Source organism: Solanum lycopersicum, chromosome 4 (genome assembly GCF_036512215.1).
Source record: "Solanum lycopersicum chromosome 4, SLM_r2.1".
Lineage (NCBI taxonomy): Eukaryota > Viridiplantae > Streptophyta > Magnoliopsida > Solanales > Solanaceae > Solanum > Solanum lycopersicum.
Genome location: NC_090803.1, coordinates 46,662,665 through 46,682,719, shown reverse-complemented (window position 1 = coordinate 46,682,719; position 20,055 = coordinate 46,662,665). Strand labels below are relative to the sequence as shown.

Below are 20,055 nucleotides of genomic sequence, written 5' to 3'. Positions count from 1 at the left end.
TACATGATCGAACTTTGAGAATAGTGATTGGTATGGGTGAACAATGCAACCCAACATATTATTTCAAGGACAATAACAAACAAATAATTCTCATAAGGTGGATAATTTATTTATGACATCATCGGCTTGGTCATCCGTCCAATAAGATAGCTTCTCTTCTTCCTGATATTAGTAGTCGTAATAGAGTAGATGACTTGTGTAGTATCAATTTAAGAGCAAAAAAAAAACACGAGAATATTTTTTCTATTGTTTAAATAAAAATGTTGATTTACTCAAATTAATTCATTGTGATGTCCCTTATCACATTTCTTCTTTTTGTGGTGCAGTGTATTTTCTTACTATTTTAGATGATCTTTCTTGTGATTTGTGGGTCTACTTAATTACCGAGAAAAGTGAGGTTAAGCACAAGATAAAATAAATTTGTTCCTTAGTCATATTACTCAATTCGGATGAAGGGCGAAACTTCTTAGAAGTGATAATGGTAAGGAGTTCACTTGTCTTCATTCTTTCAATGTAGAACATGGCATAGTGCATCAAACAACTTGTATTGATACCCCTCAACAAAATGGACGAGTGGAACAGAAGCATCGCCATATTTTGAATATGGCACGTGGACTCCGCTTCCAAGCTAATTTGCCAATTTCATTTTGGGAGAATGTGTCTTGATTGCCGTATATCTTCTTATCGAGCTTTCGCTCTTATATTGAATGAAAAGACTCTTTGAAAAAGAACCTTCATATAAGCCATTAAAAGTATTTGGATGTGTTTGTTTTGCTCATTGTAAGTCTTTTGATAAAGCTAAGTTTGGTTCTAGGAGTCATTGATGCATTTTTCTTGGATATATCCTCTAGTCAAAAAAGGATGGCGTGTATATGATTTGAAAACTGTAAATCTTTTTGTGTCTTGTGATGTCACTTTTGATGAAAAAAATCTTTTCTTGCGAGACTAGTACTTTCATTGGATACTCCTATTGTGTAGGATGATTACTCAACCTTTATTGACTTAATGGGGGAGTTTTGATATTTAGCCCAACATCAATAAAAATAGTAGCACGGAGATTGCTTCGCCCGGTCCTACTCAAGAGGAAATATGAACATAAATTCTGCTATTATAGTTATAGTAACTTCTATTATGGGTGATGTTCTTGATTGAGGACATCGAGAACATAAAGTTTCTAGTAGACTAAAAGATTATGTATGTTCTACAACTCAATGTCATGTTACTAGGTGCACAAATACCCCAACGCGATGCTCGTCACTCCCCAATTCACAGTCCTCAGGTACGCCGTATTCTATAGCTAACTAGGTGACTTGCAATAATTTTTCTTCTAGGTATTGAACCCATAAGATTTACTAACGTTGTACATGACCCTCTTTGATAACATGCTATGAAAGAAGAATTTGATGCGCTGAGAAAGAATGGTTCATGGACATTAGAGTTTCTTCCTCGCGGTAAGAAAATTATCGGATGTAAATGGGTATATAAAATTAAATACAATTCTAATGGTACAATTGAACGAAATAAGGCTCGACTTGTGGTTCTTGGTAACAAACAAGTGACCGACATTGATTATAACTAAACATTCGCTCATGTGACAAAATGTTAACTATACAAATTTTCCTCAGCATTGTTGTAGCTAAAAATTAGGAGTTACATCAACTGAATGTTCATAATACATTCTTGCATGATGATTTATATGAAGAAGTTTATATGCAACTTCCACTTGGATTTGAAACCACGACTCAAGAGAAAGTTTGTCGTCTCTGCGAATCCTTATATGAACTATGAAAAGCGCCAATAAATTGATTTACCAAACTCGTTATTGCTTTAAAGGCATTTGATTATGTGCAATCATATGTCGATTCTTGTTACATGTTCTTGTCTATGTCGTCGATCTAATCATTGCAAGAGACAATATTTGCATGAGTGTTTCCACATGAAAAATATTGGGCCATTAAAATATTTTTTGGGAATAGAAGTGGCCAGAAATCTAAGTAGTCTTTTTTTATCAAAGAAAATATGTCCCCGATGTCTTGAATGAATCAGGTCTTCTTAACGCCAAATTTGTCAATTTTTCAATTGAGCAGAATAACAAACTTGCATTGGACAACGATACTGATTTTGTTGAACCTGGAAATTATAGGCGATTGATCAATCAATTGATTTATTTGACCATCACTCGTTTTGAATTGTATTATTTGGTTCACATATTGTCTTAGTTCATGCATCGCCCTAAGCAGAAACATTGTGAGGAAACAATAAATTTACTGGATTTTTGAAGGGCAATCTAGGTCAGGGAGTTTTCATGCATCTCCATAAGGATAAACATTAACATTGGGAGGAAACACTTCATGTACTGAGGTATTTAAAGGGCAATCTAGGCCAGAGAGTTTTCTTGTGAGCTGATAACAACTTGCTCTTAAATGCATATTGTGATCTAAATATGCAAGTTGTCCGATGAAACGATGCTCTATAACTGGTTATGTTATCTTGCTGAGGGAATTCAACTATTTCATAGAAAACTAAAAAGCAACATACTGTCCCTCGTTCTTCAACCGAAGCAGAATATTGTTTAATGGTTGTAACATTGTGTGAGTTGAAATGACTTAAGGCCTTTATTACGATCCTTTGGCATCTTTCATAAGGATTTTATTCATTTGTGTTGTGATAGTCAAGCCGCTCTTTATAATCTGCAAATTCAGTTTTATGTGAGCGTACAAAGCATATTAAAGACGATTGTCACTTTGTTCGTGATGAAATAACAATTGGTCACATAATTGCATCTAGTAGACATATTTACCAAGACACTGAGAAAATAACAATTTTTGTATTCACTTCACAAGTTGGGCATTTATGATCTTCATGCTGCAACTTGTGCGAGAGTAATATGAGATTTAGTAAGAATACTATTTTAGGAAGATATATTCATTTTAGAGACTATTACCTTATTTACAATACTTTCTTGATAACATGTATAGGAATTTATATATAACTGTGGCTACAACCTATTCAATGAGAATTAACGTAACCAGCCTTCGACAAAAACTCACATTTAACATCAACAATTTTATCAATTTTACTTCTTTAATTCTTAAATAAGATATATTCTAGAATGTTACTTGGTAATACATTTAACAAATTACTAGTAATGTAATTTTTGTAAATATATAATTATTTAATAAATTGCTTTATATAATATTGCTTAATTTGGTAAAAAAATCACTATTTGTCTAGTAGTTAAGCCGTTTACACGTTTATATGAAAGAGGAAAGAAACCGGATCCACGTGTAGGGTAGAACTGGAGTAGTAAACCGCTAAATATAGATTTGAACGACGTCGTCACTGTCCAAATCATCTTTACCAAAGCCCCATTTTCTTCCATTCTTATATACTGTATACTTTCGAGGTTCCGCCAAATCCCAGTAACCAAGAACTGTTCTTCCCTTGGTTTCGTATCGATTTTCAAAACCAAGTTCGAACACACACAAAGAGGGGAGATGGAAGATGAAGAAGAAAAACACATTGAAATGGAAGAAGAAGATGTAGAAAAGGCTTCTTCTGATCCTTCTGATGATTCGTTTATCAACGATGATGATTCAGATGATCCTATAATGGATGACGATGATGATGACAATCAACACTCGCTTCCTGAGGTTAAACATTACCGACCCATTTGGTTTTTTTTTTCTTTCTAATTTTTGGTTGCTAGAGTGGTATTTTATTTTTTTGATTTGGTTTGTAGGAACCCTTAACTGATAAGGAAATTGAAGAGCTCATTGCTGAGCTTTTAGAAACTGAGAGTAAGGTATGGAATTCTGTTTTTTTTTTTTTTGGTTTGACATTGAATTTTCTGGGTTGGACTTGTTTTAGCTTTTTTTGTTTGTTTGTTTTTGTTGGGGGTTGAATGTTATAGGCTGCAGAGGCTCAAGAGGCTTTAGAAGAAGAGTCAGTCTCTAAAGTGGAGGCTGATGTTAGAGAAGAGTTGTCACAAACTCTTAAAGGAGATGAGGTGCATTTTGGGCTTCCCTCCTTTTTTTTTTTTGGTTTGATTTAATTTTTTGCAATTATATAAAACTATTACCCCCCCTATCATTTACTTTGAAATTTGGTCATTTCAGTTGGAAAATGCTGTAGCTGATGAAATGGCAACCTTCAAAGAGGAGTGGGAAACTGTTCTCGATGAACTGGAGACTGAAAGTGCTCATTTATTGGTATGAATTACTCTTTATCTGTCAAATGAATTTGTTGATTTTATCTTTATGAATTAAATCAGCTTTGAGAGATGACTGCAAACAAAAGGAGCTTCACCTGCTTTGTTATCTCGAAGCTCTGGATGAACAAAAAAGGGATATCTTGTTCTTGCTAGTTCCTGTTAGAATCATGCTCGAGGATGTTTTGTTTACACTAATGTATTGGGCAATGTACTCAGGGTTGAACTTTATGAAAACAAGGCACAAAAGGATAGCATTTGCTGTTAGTTTAATTGATAGAGGAGTAGCAACATTTTTTTAATATAATAGCAATAATAATAGTAGTGAAAGTAGAGGGGTAGCGAAGAAGCGGTAGGGTAGAGAGGCACAAGTACCTTGTACCTCGTACTAGCATAGCTGTCAAGTTACTTTGTCTACTATGCTTTATGCAATTAGAAAGAGTTCTCTTCTTTTTGATAACCGTGGTGTTCGGTCCAGCTTGCACGCACCTTGACTAATAACCGGTTGGGAAGAAATCACCTAGTGTTTTTTTCTTATGGGATTTGAACCTCCGACCTCATGGTTATAACCCACTTCATTGACCACTAGGCCAGGGTTCAATTAGGAAGTATTCACCTTGTATTTTTCCACTGAAATTGAAATCCACCTGCATAGGGGTTGAGTAACCTTGCCCACAATGCTTAGGTCAACAGGAAGAACTCACCTAATGTCTTTTCTACTGAATTTGAATGTTGGTTCTTAGTTACCTACTTCCTCACGTTGTCACTCCAACTGTTCGACCAGGAGATATCACCCCTTTTGGAGGTAGTCAATTAATTTATCAACTACTTGGAAGTGGCAGTTGATATTTTGTTTATGAGTGTCATGCCAAAGTTAAACTTGGCTAATGCTGTCAGGTTTAGGAGATGCAATTGGTTTCAGTAGACTTACTGTTAGCCCTAGGTTTTGGGGTTCATTTGGGTAGTGTCTGAAATTAGATAAGCAGAAACTTGTAACAAATTTATATAGAAGGCAAAAGAGACAAATTCGTACAGGAACAACTCTCGATGGAACTGCTTCACAAGGCATAGAAAACTGGTGAAGTCATTTCAATTTCTTTTCACATATAAAAGAACTGGTGAAGTAAGTAGATGAGAACAGATGAACCAACTGGAAGAGAGTATGTTCAATCATTATGTTGTGGAATGTTTGGATTAGTTTGACTGTCAATGCCTCCATAATTAATTGGTCAGCAAAAGGTCTTTTATCAAGTGCAGTTTTCTTGCTACTTATATAACATGGCAACACCCAATTGACCTAAAAATTTATTATTCAAGCATCTTATAAACTGGAAAAGGCACAGAAGCTAGAGTTAGTTACTTAATGTATTTTGGGCCTTTTTTAGAATCTCATATCACCAAGTTAGATGCTGTTTGGCTCATCATACACTGATTGGAAGGGCCAAAGCTAAGCTACAATATGTACGGATTTTGATGTACCCTAATTTGGAATCTCTGGCTACTCAATAAATACACTGGTTTTGCTCATCATATGAGGATTCACTTCCATATTACCTATATACTATTGTAACTTTTCATATCTGTTGTCCCATATGCTGTTGACAATTAAGCTACGGTGCACTTCATTGGGAAAAGAAATAAATCATCTAGGATAAAGTTATACATAGCAATTTGGTTACCAAAAAAAACTGCTGCTCTTTTGCGTTTAAAGGAAATTGAGCTTATCAATTGAAAAAATTGGAGTTCTCTTTCCTTTTTTTGATGACAAGGGAAACCCACATCCGCTACCCTTTGGGTACGCACAGGGTAAACCCCTCGCTGCTATGCAATAGCTTCACTTTTTTTTTTCGTTTTAAGCCCCAGGGACTTGTCACTTTTTTGTACTTTATGCATGTAAACCACTAGTTTGGAAGTAGATATAAGCCCTTCAAAAGGAAATAAACCAGGAGACTGAAGTATTAATACAGAGAAATGCAATGCAGTAGTTGCTGGTTCATGGGGGGATTGCTTTTGCATTGGATGTGCAGGTTCTTTATTAACCATTTCTTTTTTCTTTGTCCATGTTAAGATGCTGTAGTTCCTCTCTGCTACCTTTTTCCTTAATATCTCCAAGAAAATTCTTGCTTAACCCAAATGTCATTGAGTTCACTTGGTACATATCTTCTCCATATATAACTGGAGCCACGTTGTGCTGTTATGTTGATCATATACTCCACGTCATTTTTTTTCAACAACAACTACAACTAACCCCGTGTAATCCCACAAGTAGAATCTGGGGAGGGTAATGTGTACGGCCGCAAAACTTACCCCTACCATGTGAAGGTAGAGAGGCTGTTTTTGATGGACACCCGGCTCAAGTAAAACACAACAAAAATCAGTATGAAAAGGAAATATAATATCTTTTTCTTTTTTACTATGTGATATAATTTTTCTTGTTATGTTGTGGTGTTGTTAGTATGCTTGATTTTTGTAGCTCTTAGTTCCAAATTCTACTTAATTAACTTGAACATGCTGATATGATTAGGAACAACTGGATGGTGCTGGAATTGAACTCCCTAGTCTCTATAAGTGGATAGAGAGTCAGGCTCCTCACGGTTGCTGCACTGAAGCATGGAAAAATAGGACTCAGTGGGTTGGTTCTGAGCTGACAAGTGACCTCACTGGAGCAATTGCTGATGCTGAGAAGTATCTTCAAATCCACAGACCTGTAGGAAGGCAAGTTACTCCACCTATCTTATTCCAATTACTCAGTGATAAACAAGGTATGTGTTGTGACTTTGGCCACTGGCTTTGTTATGGGGCAGGAAACATGGAAAAGTCTTGGAGGAGGGTGCCAGTGGTTTCTTGGCAAAAAAACTTGCTGGGAATGATGGCAGTGAGGCTCAGGGAGGGAGCAGTGGTGTAGATTGGGGCTCTTTTAGCAAATTATGCTCTGATAACTCTTCATCATCTATGGGTACTACTTCATTTGGCAGCAAAGATTGGTCCTCTGTTTACCTTGCTAGTACACCACAGCAAGCTGCTGAGCTAGGACTAAAATTTCCTGGAGTGGATGAGGTAAAACAATTTGATGTATTTCGTTGTGATTTGTTGAGACATGACATGCCCTTATTGTATGTATTTGCATTTTAATACATGTATAACCTTCTTTAGTTAATTTTGGCCTTGCATGCCTCACTTGCACCACTATATCTCCCTGAAGTTGCGTCTGAAACTTGGCCTTCAATCTTCCTTGCCCTCTCCTACTGATTATTTTGATACCGCTCTATCTCATTGAAGTTGCCTCTGAAACATGACTTACATTCTTCCATATCCTCTTGACCTCTACTACCCAATGGATGACAATGTGACAATCTCCATTACCGACACTGACCCTTTCCACTTAACACCACATGGCAGAATGTTTCCTTTGGCACCCAAGGGTGTACCTAGTGGCCAATGAAGTGGTTAAGAAGAGGTTGTGGAGGTGAGAGGTACCTGTGGAATTAGTTGAGGTTCACCAAAGCAGGCCCGGACACCACAGTTATAAAAAAGAAGAAGAAAGAAACGTTGATCACAATATCCTTTCCGTTGAGCAATATAAGAAGTTATCATCTCTTGAGCGCAAAGGTATATGAGCAAAGATCTATTTATAGACGGGAATCATTGATAGCGTGCAGTCAAAGGAAACGAGGGAGAAAGGAAATAAATGTGGATTGCTGAATAATTTGGGCAGTTAGTGTGAGAAATTTATAGTGCTAGGGGTGTAAACAAGTTGAGTTGAGTAAGAAAAAACCAAGAAAAAATTTAGCTGGCTTGAGCTTGACTGAACCAATTCTATTGAGTTGAGCTTGACTTGGTGCTATACGTGAACAACTCATGCTCAAGATACAAAAGAACAAAAAACTCATGCTCAAGATACAAAAAAACAAACAACTCATGCTCAAGATACAGAAGAACAGAGCACCATTAGGGTGACCAACCAAGGTACAATAGTTTTTCAATCAACCATGGTAGAAGTAGAGCAAAGACCAAAACTAACTATCCTCAGACCAGCTACTCTTAATAAGAATAAAAATCTCGGAATAATAGCTACACTTATGTAATTCAAAGAGCTACCTTCTAAGAGGTATAGGAGATGGAGAAGAAAGCAAGTTGATGCTAATAGTGGACTTTGCATCAGTAAAGGAGGCATGAGAAGCTAGTGTGTAGATTTGTCATGACGTGCAAAGGGAGGAGGAAATGGTGGTGGCCTGATGAAAGAATGTCACAGTGTTCTCCTTTTCTTATGCCTAATCCTAAATGAGCTGAGTTATTATATATCTATAGTCATTACGAGCTAGCCCTGACACCACCATTATTATGAAAGGATGCAATGAAACAGCGAGTAAGATTAGGAGCTGAGAGGTTGAGTAGAAATGGAGTGACAATTATTGTAAGAGGTACAGAAGCTTAAGATGAAAGAGATGATGCCTATAGTTAGCATTATGTTGGGTGTATAGAACTAACCAAGTGCTTTACAGTTTATATCTATGGAATCTCTTTTATTTGAAATATTTGGATAGTTTTTTTGACACTAGTAACATGGTATTTCAGTCAGTACTTAGGTAGTACTGAAAAACCATATTTACAAAAACAAGAAAAAGATTAAAGTCCTTCCAATGCTAAACTAGGAACTAGATGGACCCTAAACCATCTATGATCGACTCAATCTCATTGGAGTGATATAGGATATCTTGATTGTGATATTGAAGCAAGATTGTAATTGAACAAAATTTTGAAGTCAAATAGGCCTATATGTCATTCATCTTCAAATTGGTAATTTGAGGCTTGGGATTGGTTGTATCCATATTCTAGCAGTTCAAGCTTGAAACCTTATGGGTTGAGCAAGCTTGAGGAGCCTGTCATTGGACGTTGGCAATTTACACCTCTAATATGAAATAACTCCTTGAAGGGACAGTGGATAGTTTGCAAGTATGAAAATGATTTGAGACATAATATGTAAAGAACAAGGAACCGACAAGATTACTAATAAAAAAGAAGCACAAATATTCCTACATTGTAAAATTATGGAAGAACTTTGGAGAATGTTCATTAACCTTAACAGGAATATCTGGACAATGCCTGGATGGGTCATTGATGTTCTACACAGTTGGGAGGAAGCCGGTTCTCATGGAATTGACAGGTATAGATGGAGAGCTGTCCGAGCTAGTGTTTGGTGGACAATTTTGAAAGAAAGAAATTCCAGATGCTTTGAGGCTGTGGGCAACTCTTTGCATAAGATCAAGTTGAATTGTCTCTTGATTTTTTGATTTTTTGGTGTAAGCAGACTTACTCAGAAGAATTTGTTGATATTATTGATGTTCTGAGTAGCATTTAGGATGACAGTTTATCTTTTAATAGCTGAAGTGCATTTGTAAATATGGTTTTAGTACAGCCTACGTGCTGTTTGTCTGTTAATACAGAGAACTTGCCGGTTTCAACTTCCAAAACAAGAAAAAAAAAGGCACTAATATGGGAAAAACTTTTTGGTGATCTCTAGCAATTAAGAGTATAACAAAGTTATTTTGTCAAAAAACAGAATATAAGAAGTTATTGTAGGCTTGTCATTAAATCAACAAAAAGTTACTGAAAGTTAAAAGTTAGTTGAACCTGTTTATTCTTTTCAAGACATCAGCAAAGTTCAGACATTTTCAGCAATGAATATACTTTCTTGTAAGGGATTTACATGAATAACCTTTTAATATATTTATGTTAATTAATAATTTCTTTGATGTATTTTTAGTTTTTTTAAACTATATAATCAATTTGATACGATTTTTTTAGGAAAGCATTTGACTATTTTTGTTTGTAAAAAATCACGACCAAGTCTTTTTTGTTTTATTAGAGTTTGAAAAAGGAATGTCCTTTCTTATAGTTATAGGTAGAGCTATATTTATAGTAATTATGACGAAAAAGCCTTTCGTTCTGCCTACAAAGATGCCATCCTTGATCCCATTCCTTCTCTGCTGAACTGCCTCTTTTCGTCATTCGATGATTCCACCTTCCCTTTCTACAAAATACGTAGGTGCGCCCTCTTTTCGAATAACTAAATTAAAAAAGACCAATCAAAAACCCTATCTAAGTAACGAGTTTATTCGATTCATTCCCTAAATGCCATAAAAGCTATGTACAAAGGAACTGTCATAGTTTAGAGAATAGTGGTAGAAGGTATACTTGAGTTGCTATAATTGTTGACTTAAACTGGGATCATCTTGTAATTACCCTATTTATGATTGAGCTAACTAACAACACAGTATGAGATTACATGGCCTATGGTACTTGCAGATGATATTGTGCTAATTGGCGAAGCTAGCGAGAGTGTTGACATTTAGCTCATACTTGGGTATCCTAGTTATATATGAGTTAGCTAATAATATACAAGATGAGATCCCATAATATGCTATTTTCAAATGATATTGTGCTTATTGGCAAAACTAGAAAGATTGTTAACCAATAATTCAAATATGGAGATGTACTAAAGAGAGCAGAGGTTATAGAATAGGTAGAAGTAAAACTATATGCACTGCAAATTTATTCGGGATAAGAAAAGTAATTTGTGTCGAGACAAGCCCGAAGCTGGGTGCCTAAATGCAAACTAATTCAGATACCTAGGCTTGAAATTCCAAGATGAAGATATTACTCAAGTAAAATAGGATGGTACCTGAGTGCTAGGTAACACACAAATAAGACTAACAATGTTTTGCTAGTGAATATTGGTTTTATAAAGTTCAAATACCCACAAGATGAGTGTCACAAGATATAGATGCATGGTCATTACAAGATAAGGCTTAAAATGACCACATTTTGCAACAGGTGTAGGTAGCACACGTAAAGGAGGAAGTGAGTGTTTCCCAAATGGCATGTCCTACATCAACCTCTGGATGCATTGTTTTTGTATAGGTGAAATAATGATAATTAAATGTGTTAGGAAGGGGCAAGTCAGACCTAAAACAACATGGAAACATGTTTTCATGAAGGACCCACCATCTCTTGTAACCATGTGGATCTAACTTGAAATAGAGCATAATGAAAGTGAAAGATCCATATAGCTATTCTAATTAATTGGGATTACGTTTTAGCTATGTTAGTATGTTTGCTTTAGCTCCAATGTTCAGTAGGAGACTTTTGGTCCATTCATGTTAGTACACTTACTTATGGTCCAATGTTTACTTGGAGCCTTTTGGTCTTGTCAGAGTTTTATATGCTAGTTGAGATATAGAAAACTTTTAGTGTCACATAAGCTAATTTTTTAGCGACGAAACAGTAAGGATTCATATAGCCAACCCCAACTTGTTTGGGATTGAGGCGTAGTAGTAGCTATTTTGTTGTAATATATTTCTCCTAAACTTGAGAGTCTCAGAAAGATAGTGGTGTAGAAAACAGGGTAATAGATTGTAGAAAAGGATTTAAAATAACACTCTTGAGGGGGGTTGTTCACTTTTATCATAAAGCAAGTAAAGATTGAATGCTAAGCAGCCGTTTGCTTTACGTGGATAAGGATTTCCGGGATAGATATTTCTTTCACGCTTTTGGTTAAGCCTTTTAGTCTGGTATAAGCAATCCTAGTACTATCTGTACCACAGAAAACAATCTCACTGAATTAATACAACAAAATTTAACATCATAAAAAACAGCAAAAATAAATAACAACAATGCTCTTTTCCAAAACTAGTCTACAAAGTCTCTCAAGGAAGCCAAGTTTGTCTTATGTCTACACTTTTGTAAAACTAAACACATGTTCGATATTGTATCTGGTATATCCAGTTTTACTCCAATAAACCAAACATCTACTAATAAAAACATTTCTGATAGATAATACTTCCATTATTTAATCCCCACATCCTAATCCTAGTATAGCTTGTTCAACAGTCAATGATCCTTATGTGGCACATTTCGTTTATTGGGAGCCAAAACGGTTTAAGTTTCACAAGGAATTTATGCATAAAATCTTCAATATTTTTGAAATAAAATTTGTATATTTATAAACTGCGTAAAAAGTATAGGTCACCATCATTGACAATTCAGAATAATTTGAAAGATATATGAAAAATTTACGGTCTATCGTCAAAGATAGACTTGTTGGAATCTCGAAATCTGAAAAGTGCCATAAATTGGGACAGAGAGAGTATAATCTATAACAAGGCAAATGTTGTCCATTTAATCTGTGAATTTTCCAAAATTTGTATTTTTTCTTTGAAGTTATCTATTTACTTTGGGATGGATGCTTGGTGCTAATGTGCTTTTGCCCTTTGCTATTCATAATTGTCAAGTGGGCATTATGATATTATTTCCTGATTCTTACCAGTGTTGTGGCAAGTATACTGTAAACTTACAATGGTATTCTTGATCACAAAAAATATTCACATGGTATTCTATATTCGAGAAACTTTTTGCCGCATTATAACAGTACTGTGTTTTTATATGCCGTCGTTTACTTCAGAGGATCTTTGGTTTGATTTGTCTAGGAGACTACTTAAAAAGTATCAGTTATCTTATATGCAATCGAATCTCAGGTTGAGGAGATTGATGATATTGAAGACAGTTCTGGTGATCCATTTGTTGCGGATGCCATTGCAAATGAAAGAGAGTTAAATCTTTCTGAAGAGCAGAAGAGGAAGTTTAAGAAGGTCTGTGCATGGTATATTCTAGTTCTTTTCTTTGACATTGACACTTCATTTCTTGAAAATATGGAGCCGGATCATTGCATTTTTTTTCATTTTATCTTTTTTCTCCAAACATGTTCTTTCCTTTTTCTTTTAATTAAAGAGTTCAATGTATGTTTGTGTCTTAATTTAAATTTTCAGCTGATGAGAGGTAACTTCTGATGTTGTCTCTGGGCTGTTGATTCCATTGTTAACAATTCTTTTTTTACTTCTCTGTCTTCCAGGTTAAAGAGGAAGATGATCTAAAAACTGATCTGAAGCTTAGGAGATGTTTGAAACAGAGAAGACACAAGAACAGACAGAAATTGGTAATTGCATGCTTTAAACCATCTTTTTAGCTTCTCATATGTTTCTAGAAGTGTATCATCTGGGAAGGGCTTGAACCATTGCACTTGAGTGTGAACTATTATGAGCAAAAGATCTGACCTCTGGAAATTCACTACTTCCATGGAGGGAGCCGACAGACTTCACATCGCCGCCCATTTTTTTTGCCATGAATGGTGCTTAAGTTTCACTCACCTAGCCAGCCTATCCATATTCACAACAAAAGTCCGATAGTGTCCTCTGTGCCCAGAGCATCCCCATTGTGTTATCCGTGAATTAATCACATCAACACAAATCAATGGCAATAACTATTTTTTTTTAATAATCAACAAAAACTAGATTTGTATAATCAGTTCTGGATCTTCAAGAATGACTAGTGAAAGCATAACTTCAGAAATATGTCCAAAAATTATAAAAGGGGCCTAGTGTTTTCTTTATTAAGAAAAGGATAGAAGAATGAGAAGATAAAAGTTCTGAGAGTAGCTATCGTTGTGTACCTGTCATAATTGGATAAAGGAAAAAGGTTGAATGTTAACCTGAACTTTGTGTTACTCATTTGAGTCTGTATAGGAAATGTATGTAAGTGGGTGTGCTATCCAAAATTGCATTGTTCTGATTATATATGACTACGGTACCAAAGAACTATCAAGGTCTTCTTGTTCACTGTGTACCTTAAGTTTTCTTCTTCAGGCAGTAATGTTGATGAAGTTCACAACGGTTATGCAAAATCTTCTATCAAGTCAGAAAAGTAGTTTGATTGCACAAGCTTGGCTGTTTAATTTTCTTCGACCCATTCATATTTATTGGATTTTCCTATTTTATATTCTACTTCATTTGGTACTCTGTTATTTCAACCAGGAGGAGATACAGGAAGATACAACAGATGTCACTACTGGTTATTTATCTCAAGATTTTGGCTTTGACAAGAAAGAGTATTCCACCGTTGATGATGGGGATGCGCCAAAAAGCAATGAAGTTACATCGGTTATTGATGCCACAGTTTCAGAACATGAAATTGATGCTGAGGCCAAAGGATTGAAACTTTTACACAACTTCGAAGAGATGGAGCCTCAAAGTAAAAAGGCTCGGATCATTATACCAGATAGTGATGAGGAGGATCTTCCTGGGAAAATGTTGTCTCCTACATGTAGTTTGAGCGAGACAGAAGATCAATCAAATCCACAAAGAGATGGAGATAATGTGCTTCCAGTTAGTTCCCTTCCTGTATGCAATGAGAAGCAAAATTTTCGCTGCACTGCTTGTGATAAAGTGGCTATTGAAGTCCATGCACATCCTCTTTTGAGAGTTGTCCTTTGCCTGGACTGCAAAACTTCAATGAAAACAAAGATGCAGGTAAGTTGTAACCATCCTTGCTTAGTTAGAATAAAGATAGCATAGTAGAGCTATTTTTTCAAATTGCTATTAACACATAGATTGCATAATCTCTTTTTCCTATCAATTTTTTTTATGCAATCTATGTGTTAATAGCATTTTTGGAATTTTTTTTAGCTGTGTTTCTGTTTAGACGCATTAAGAGATTGCTATAGTGTTGGATATTTGCAATCAGGGATATGCATGTCATTACCTGTTATTTTTTTTACTAATGTTGGTTGACTTTAAATTCAGTCAATAACTAGATGTGATTCACAGTGGTCTGTTTCTCTCACTCTACATCTTGTTACATTGTACAGGATGTTGATTGCTCAGAGTGCTACTGCAGATGGTGTGGGCGTTGCAGCGATCTGTTAAGCTGTAAATCATGCAAAAGGTTATTTTGTAGTGTGTGTATAAGGAGGAACCTTGGTGAAGAAATTTTAACAGGAATTAAAACATCTGGGTGGCAATGCTGCTGTTGCTCCCCAAGTATCCTGCTTCCGTTGGTTTCAGTGTTGGAGAAGATCATGGAGTCTCAAGGTTTGGTAGATTCAAATACAGACACGGATTCAGATAACTCAGATGCTGATATCAACGAGCATAAAAGGTACACCATGTACTTAATAATTATGTCAATGTGTATCCCTACATCATTAAGTTGCATATCTTTAGAATTTGCCCTAATTTTGTGTATTTTTGCATGATTAAGGCAATCAATTAAGCTCATACAGCATGTGTGCTCGATCGAGCTACTCTTAGTTTATTAATAATACAAAAGAAGTTTGCATTCTCTAGATAAATAGATTTTATTTTAAGCAGTTTCACCCATGTTTTGGAAAATGCTGTGTCTCATTCTAATTGAGAAGTGTTGTGGCGAGGGGGTATTAATGCTTAATGTGTTTGCTGTTTTCCTATTCTCTTTTTCCGCGGTTGTTGATGACACCAATGAGAGTTTTTCTGGAGCATTTTGTTGCACAATTAGTTTGAAAAAAAAGGGTATTTTCTGCCTCATATATGGAGGTCCAATTCTGTTGCACCCAAATGGACTTAATGATTTTATATTAGTATTTATGCTCTATAATGGTTGATGAGCCTCCTCATTTTTTTTTTTGAAATTAGCAATGTTAAAGTTGATGAACCTCCTTTTTTCCCAGCGCGTTTACCATTTTCATCTCTGTGCTACAAAATAGACTGAAAATAATGGAAGGACTGTGTTTCTTAATATAATGAAATAATGGAAGGACTATATTTTCTTGAAGCAGCACCAAGAGAAGGCCTAAAAAGAAAATTAGAAGAATCCTGGATGATACTGAGTTAGGGGAGGAGACAAAAAGGAAGATTGCAATTGAAAAGGTAAAATTCCTAGCAATTACATTTTTTCCTGTCAACGCTTGCTTCTTAAGGCATCTGTTAATGCCCGTATACTTGCAGGAACGCCAAGAACGCCTCAAATCTCTGGGAGCAAAATTTTCAAGCAAGACTATGTTCATGGATTCTGGGGGTTGTAGCAAAAGCTCGTATGAAACTGGTAGCTTGGAAATGCTTGGTGATATTCAAACTGGTTACATAGTTAATGTGGTGAGGGAGGAAGGGGAAGAGGCTGTCAGGATTCCACGCAGTATCTCCGCAAAACTAAAATCTCACCAGGTCTTGTTCTATGCAGTTGTTGATCTCGTGTTTATTAGTTTCTTGCCCTCCCAAGTAGTATACTGATTTCACATCATGACAATTTTGATATTTTGAACTTGTGAATAGTACTTTAATCTGTTGCAAGAATGAGAAAGTTGACCCTGTTTTTCCCTCTTTCCTTCATCACTAAGAAAACAATGATGAAGCTCCTTGGTCTTCTGTTCTTTATTTGCTAAATGCTACATTATTCAGACCCTTCACTTTGATGAGGAGCACTTCTGACATGATCCTATTCCATTGGGATCTTTGGCAGATCCTAGAACTAGTAGAAATTGTGTTAGATTCAGTCGAGGTCTCGGTGAGTTTGATCTTTCACGGGCAAAGAAATTGAAAAAATGTAATAGAATTGTTGGTAAAAAAGTATTATACCTATTTGCATATCTTGTCTACACCTAATTAATCTCTGGCAAATCGTTCTTACTTTTGGCATAAAAAACTTATACTTCAACGATAGCCAAGGTTGGAATCTGAAAAGATCCATGGCAGAGATAAACAACTAAATCATCTTATGGTGTAGTGTGAGGAAGGGGGAGGGGATGGGGGTGGGAAGAAGATAGAGAGACTACAATGTGAAAATCACAAAACCAAAGCAACTGAAAGATTTTGCTATTTTGGGACAGTGGGTATGTTGCATGGTGGCTGGAAAATTTTCTATATTACTGTCGTGTTTTGTTTAACTGGCTTTTTACCAAGTAAAGATAGTTTTTCTTGGTTTTTCCAGATAATTAGAAAAGTGACATGTCTCCATTACTTTAGTAATACTAGTTATACCCAAGTAGAACTCAAATAATTTCATACATTTGCTTAGGCAAATCTTTTGTACCCGTATCCAGTACTTTCTATGTACTTGTGAAATTTTTAAACCAAATTTGACATCTCACAAGGATCATAATTTGACATTTTTCATAAAAAGAAAAAGAAAATTTGGCACCAGCACCCAGGTCCATTAAACGTAGGATAAAAGCAAAGATATATAAAACAGTGGAAAAGAAGTTGGCATATGATGTACATCTTTTCTGATTCCGTCATTTTCTCATTTTTTTCCTTCTTCTGTATGCTGATCCAGCAGATATCAATCAATCAACTAGCTGCAAGTTTCTACATGGAATCAGAAAGGTTTTTGCATGCATTGTTTCAGTTTTCTATAAGTTCAGTTCCACTCTGTCATCACTTCTATATTTACTCAACATCTGCCAACCTCTGGTGTATGTTGTTTTAATCATATAACTAGGAGAACCTGTTCACTGTGTGTTGAGTGCTGACTGCTAGATTATACATTGATGCCTATAGATGGATGGATGGTGGATGTTGACTCTGAGTCAAAATCTTACATATTCAGTTAGTAGATTTGCCTTGATTCATTATATGAATCACTAGAAAATGGACTGAGATTTCATCTTACTTTCCTAATTTAATGTAAGTAGAGTCTTGTTGATTGCATTATGTAGCTGTACCCGAAATGCAGTATTGGTCTGTTATCATCCAAACTCATTATTTGGCTCTTGGTTCTGTATCTAGTGTTATGTGTACTAAAGAAATTTCTGATAGTGTAACTATTGGTGACTCTCTTTGTCATTGTAGGTTGCTGGGATTCGATTTATGTGGGAAAATATTATTCAATCTATCAGGAAAGTCAAGGCTGGGGATAAAGGTCTTGGTTGCATCCTAGCTCATACTATGGGTCTAGGTAAAACGTTTCAGGTATTATTTGGCTGAATTACATGATAACATTGCTGTGCAGTATTTTTTTTCCTGATTCTGACTAACTTATCATTTTGTTTCCTAAGAGTACTAAACTTTTGGAAGTTCTCATTGTCTGTGTGATTGTATATGGATTTTAACACTTCCTGGTTCCACATAGTTTGGGAAAGGGTTAAAATGCCCTTTATTTTTGGTTAACTTTATGTATCATTTGTCCTTTTATTACTCATCAGGGTCAAAATGCCCTTAACGTATTGATAATGGTTTTAAAATGCTCCTTCTACCTATTGCATCAAAATTGCCCTTTGCGTCTTCTTTAGATTTACAAATGCCCTCTTTTAACAGAATTATGACATGGGACTAGTGGGTATTTTAATAAACCAAGTGGCATTAGGCATCAAAAATTTGTAGAACCAAAGCAAGGCTCTTAAGCTGAAATGGTTGTGGAGATATGCTCATGAACCACACTCGATGTGGAGCAAGGTGATTAAACTGAAGTACGAAGAGATGGATTCATGGTTCACCAAGGAAGCAACCAATCCCTATGGTGTTACTGTTTGGAGATCAATTACGAACTGATGGCCTTTGCTAAGGAATCATACTACTATAACAGTACACAATGATTTCAGGACACAATTCTGGAAAGATAGATGGCTTGGTAATCAAAATTTGTCGGAGAGATCTTCCCTGACATCTTTGACTTAACACTGCAAAAAGACAGAACAGTGGCTGAAATGTGGTCTCCCCAATGTTGGGATCTATCTTTCAGAAGAAATTTAAATGACTGGGAAGTTTGTAGATTAGTTGAATTCTTTAAAAGGTTGGAATCATTTCAAGATTTGAAGGAAGGAGAGGACTGCCTACGGTGGACAGAGCACAACAAAGGAAGATACAAAGTGAGCGCAGGTTACAAGGTCATGAACAGGGCTCCTCTAACCCTCAATTGGAATAATGACGTGTCCAGTTCAATAGCTTGCTACCAGGCACGATTACCAAGACAAACTTCTAGAGGTCCCTTCTGGGCCTAAAAGCCCCTTCTACGACGATCTTCTATTGTCGGAATCCTTTTTCCACCTTTTGACTTCCAAATCATTTCTTTCTTTCTCCCTTTCTCTCTAAACATCCACCATGGCAGATGATACCATCTACTTCACGGTGGGTTTCAAATCCTATGATATCGCAAGGGTAGTCTCCAAAGTAGAAACTTGGTATGACTGGGTAGAGAGGGCGAAATAGAGTGACAAGAATTACTGTGAGCCAGAAGACAATGGAGTGGCTTGTCTATGCCCTTACGGAAGCTTCGAAGGGCCAAGGCAACTCTGTTCGTAGATGGAAGATATGGGATCACTCCACAAAAATTTTCTGCTCAAAGAATTTCAATAAAGATGGAAGGTATATTAGCATCATAAAAACACAGGGAAAGAGGAGAGCCGTCATCTTTATTCCAGAGTGGTCTTTAAATTCTGGTTGGATGGACATATCAACTAAAATAACCCGATTCATTAATGCAAAGGCCCAAAAGATATCTAAGTTGGTTCACAGGTAAAAGGGGAGGGCTTATTGTATTCTGATTCTGTCAAGAATAATAAATGGACAACAAGAGAAATAAATGCTGCAAAGATTCAACAAAAAGGAAACTTTATTATCTCTGAGACCACTACAGAGAGCCAGAACGAACTTCTAGAAAAAGTGTGGTCGGAAGTCTGCCGGAGGAGATCCCCGATGTCACTCTGTCGGATGTTCGTTGGTGGGCTGTGAGCTCATGGAAACATTATCACGACAGCAACATAATGAGCTGGGTCACAACAGATTTCTCTTTGAGTTCCCTAATAAAATCGATACAGACCATACTATCAGTGGGGAATGGTTCTGGAAATCTCATAAATTTTCTCTGGAATGGTGATCGCCGACCTCAACCGCCACAGCTGAAAGGTTGAACCAAGTATGGATTAGGGTAGTGGGCATACCCCTTCAACTTTGGTCCCAAAAAGTTATCCGTGAGATCGGAAACTTTTGTGGTGGTTGGATTCAAATTGAGGAAGAAATTGAGTTGCGAAATCATCTTAAATGGGT

General features: G+C 36.1%; 1 protein-coding gene across 2 annotated transcripts in view; it reads left to right on the top strand.

The window, feature by feature from the left end:
- The first annotated feature begins 3,266 nt into the window (after window positions 1–3,266).
- The window catches only part of LOC101246047 (protein CHROMATIN REMODELING 20), a 45,671-nt gene continuing 28,882 nt past the window's right edge, over window positions 3,267–20,055 (top strand). Inside the window, exons 1-13 of one of the 2 annotated variants that reach the window (XM_010321526.4) lie at window positions 3,267–3,653; window positions 3,743–3,805; window positions 3,914–4,009; window positions 4,119–4,211; window positions 6,735–6,925; window positions 7,015–7,267; window positions 12,745–12,858; window positions 13,119–13,202; window positions 14,077–14,571; window positions 14,910–15,199; window positions 15,855–15,945; window positions 16,024–16,239; window positions 17,863–17,982. In XM_010321526.4, coding sequence (XP_010319828.1) covers window positions 3,498–3,653; window positions 3,743–3,805; window positions 3,914–4,009; window positions 4,119–4,211; window positions 6,735–6,925; window positions 7,015–7,267; window positions 12,745–12,858; window positions 13,119–13,202; window positions 14,077–14,571; window positions 14,910–15,199; window positions 15,855–15,945; window positions 16,024–16,239; window positions 17,863–17,982 — 2,262 coding nt within the window. In that variant the 5' untranslated portion in view covers window positions 3,267–3,497. The remainder of the gene's footprint in view (window positions 3,654–3,742; window positions 3,806–3,913; window positions 4,010–4,118; window positions 4,212–6,734; window positions 6,926–7,014; window positions 7,268–12,744; window positions 12,859–13,118; window positions 13,203–14,076; window positions 14,572–14,909; window positions 15,200–15,854; window positions 15,946–16,023; window positions 16,240–17,862; window positions 17,983–20,055) is intronic. The other variant, XM_010321527.4, reaches the window with a different exon arrangement.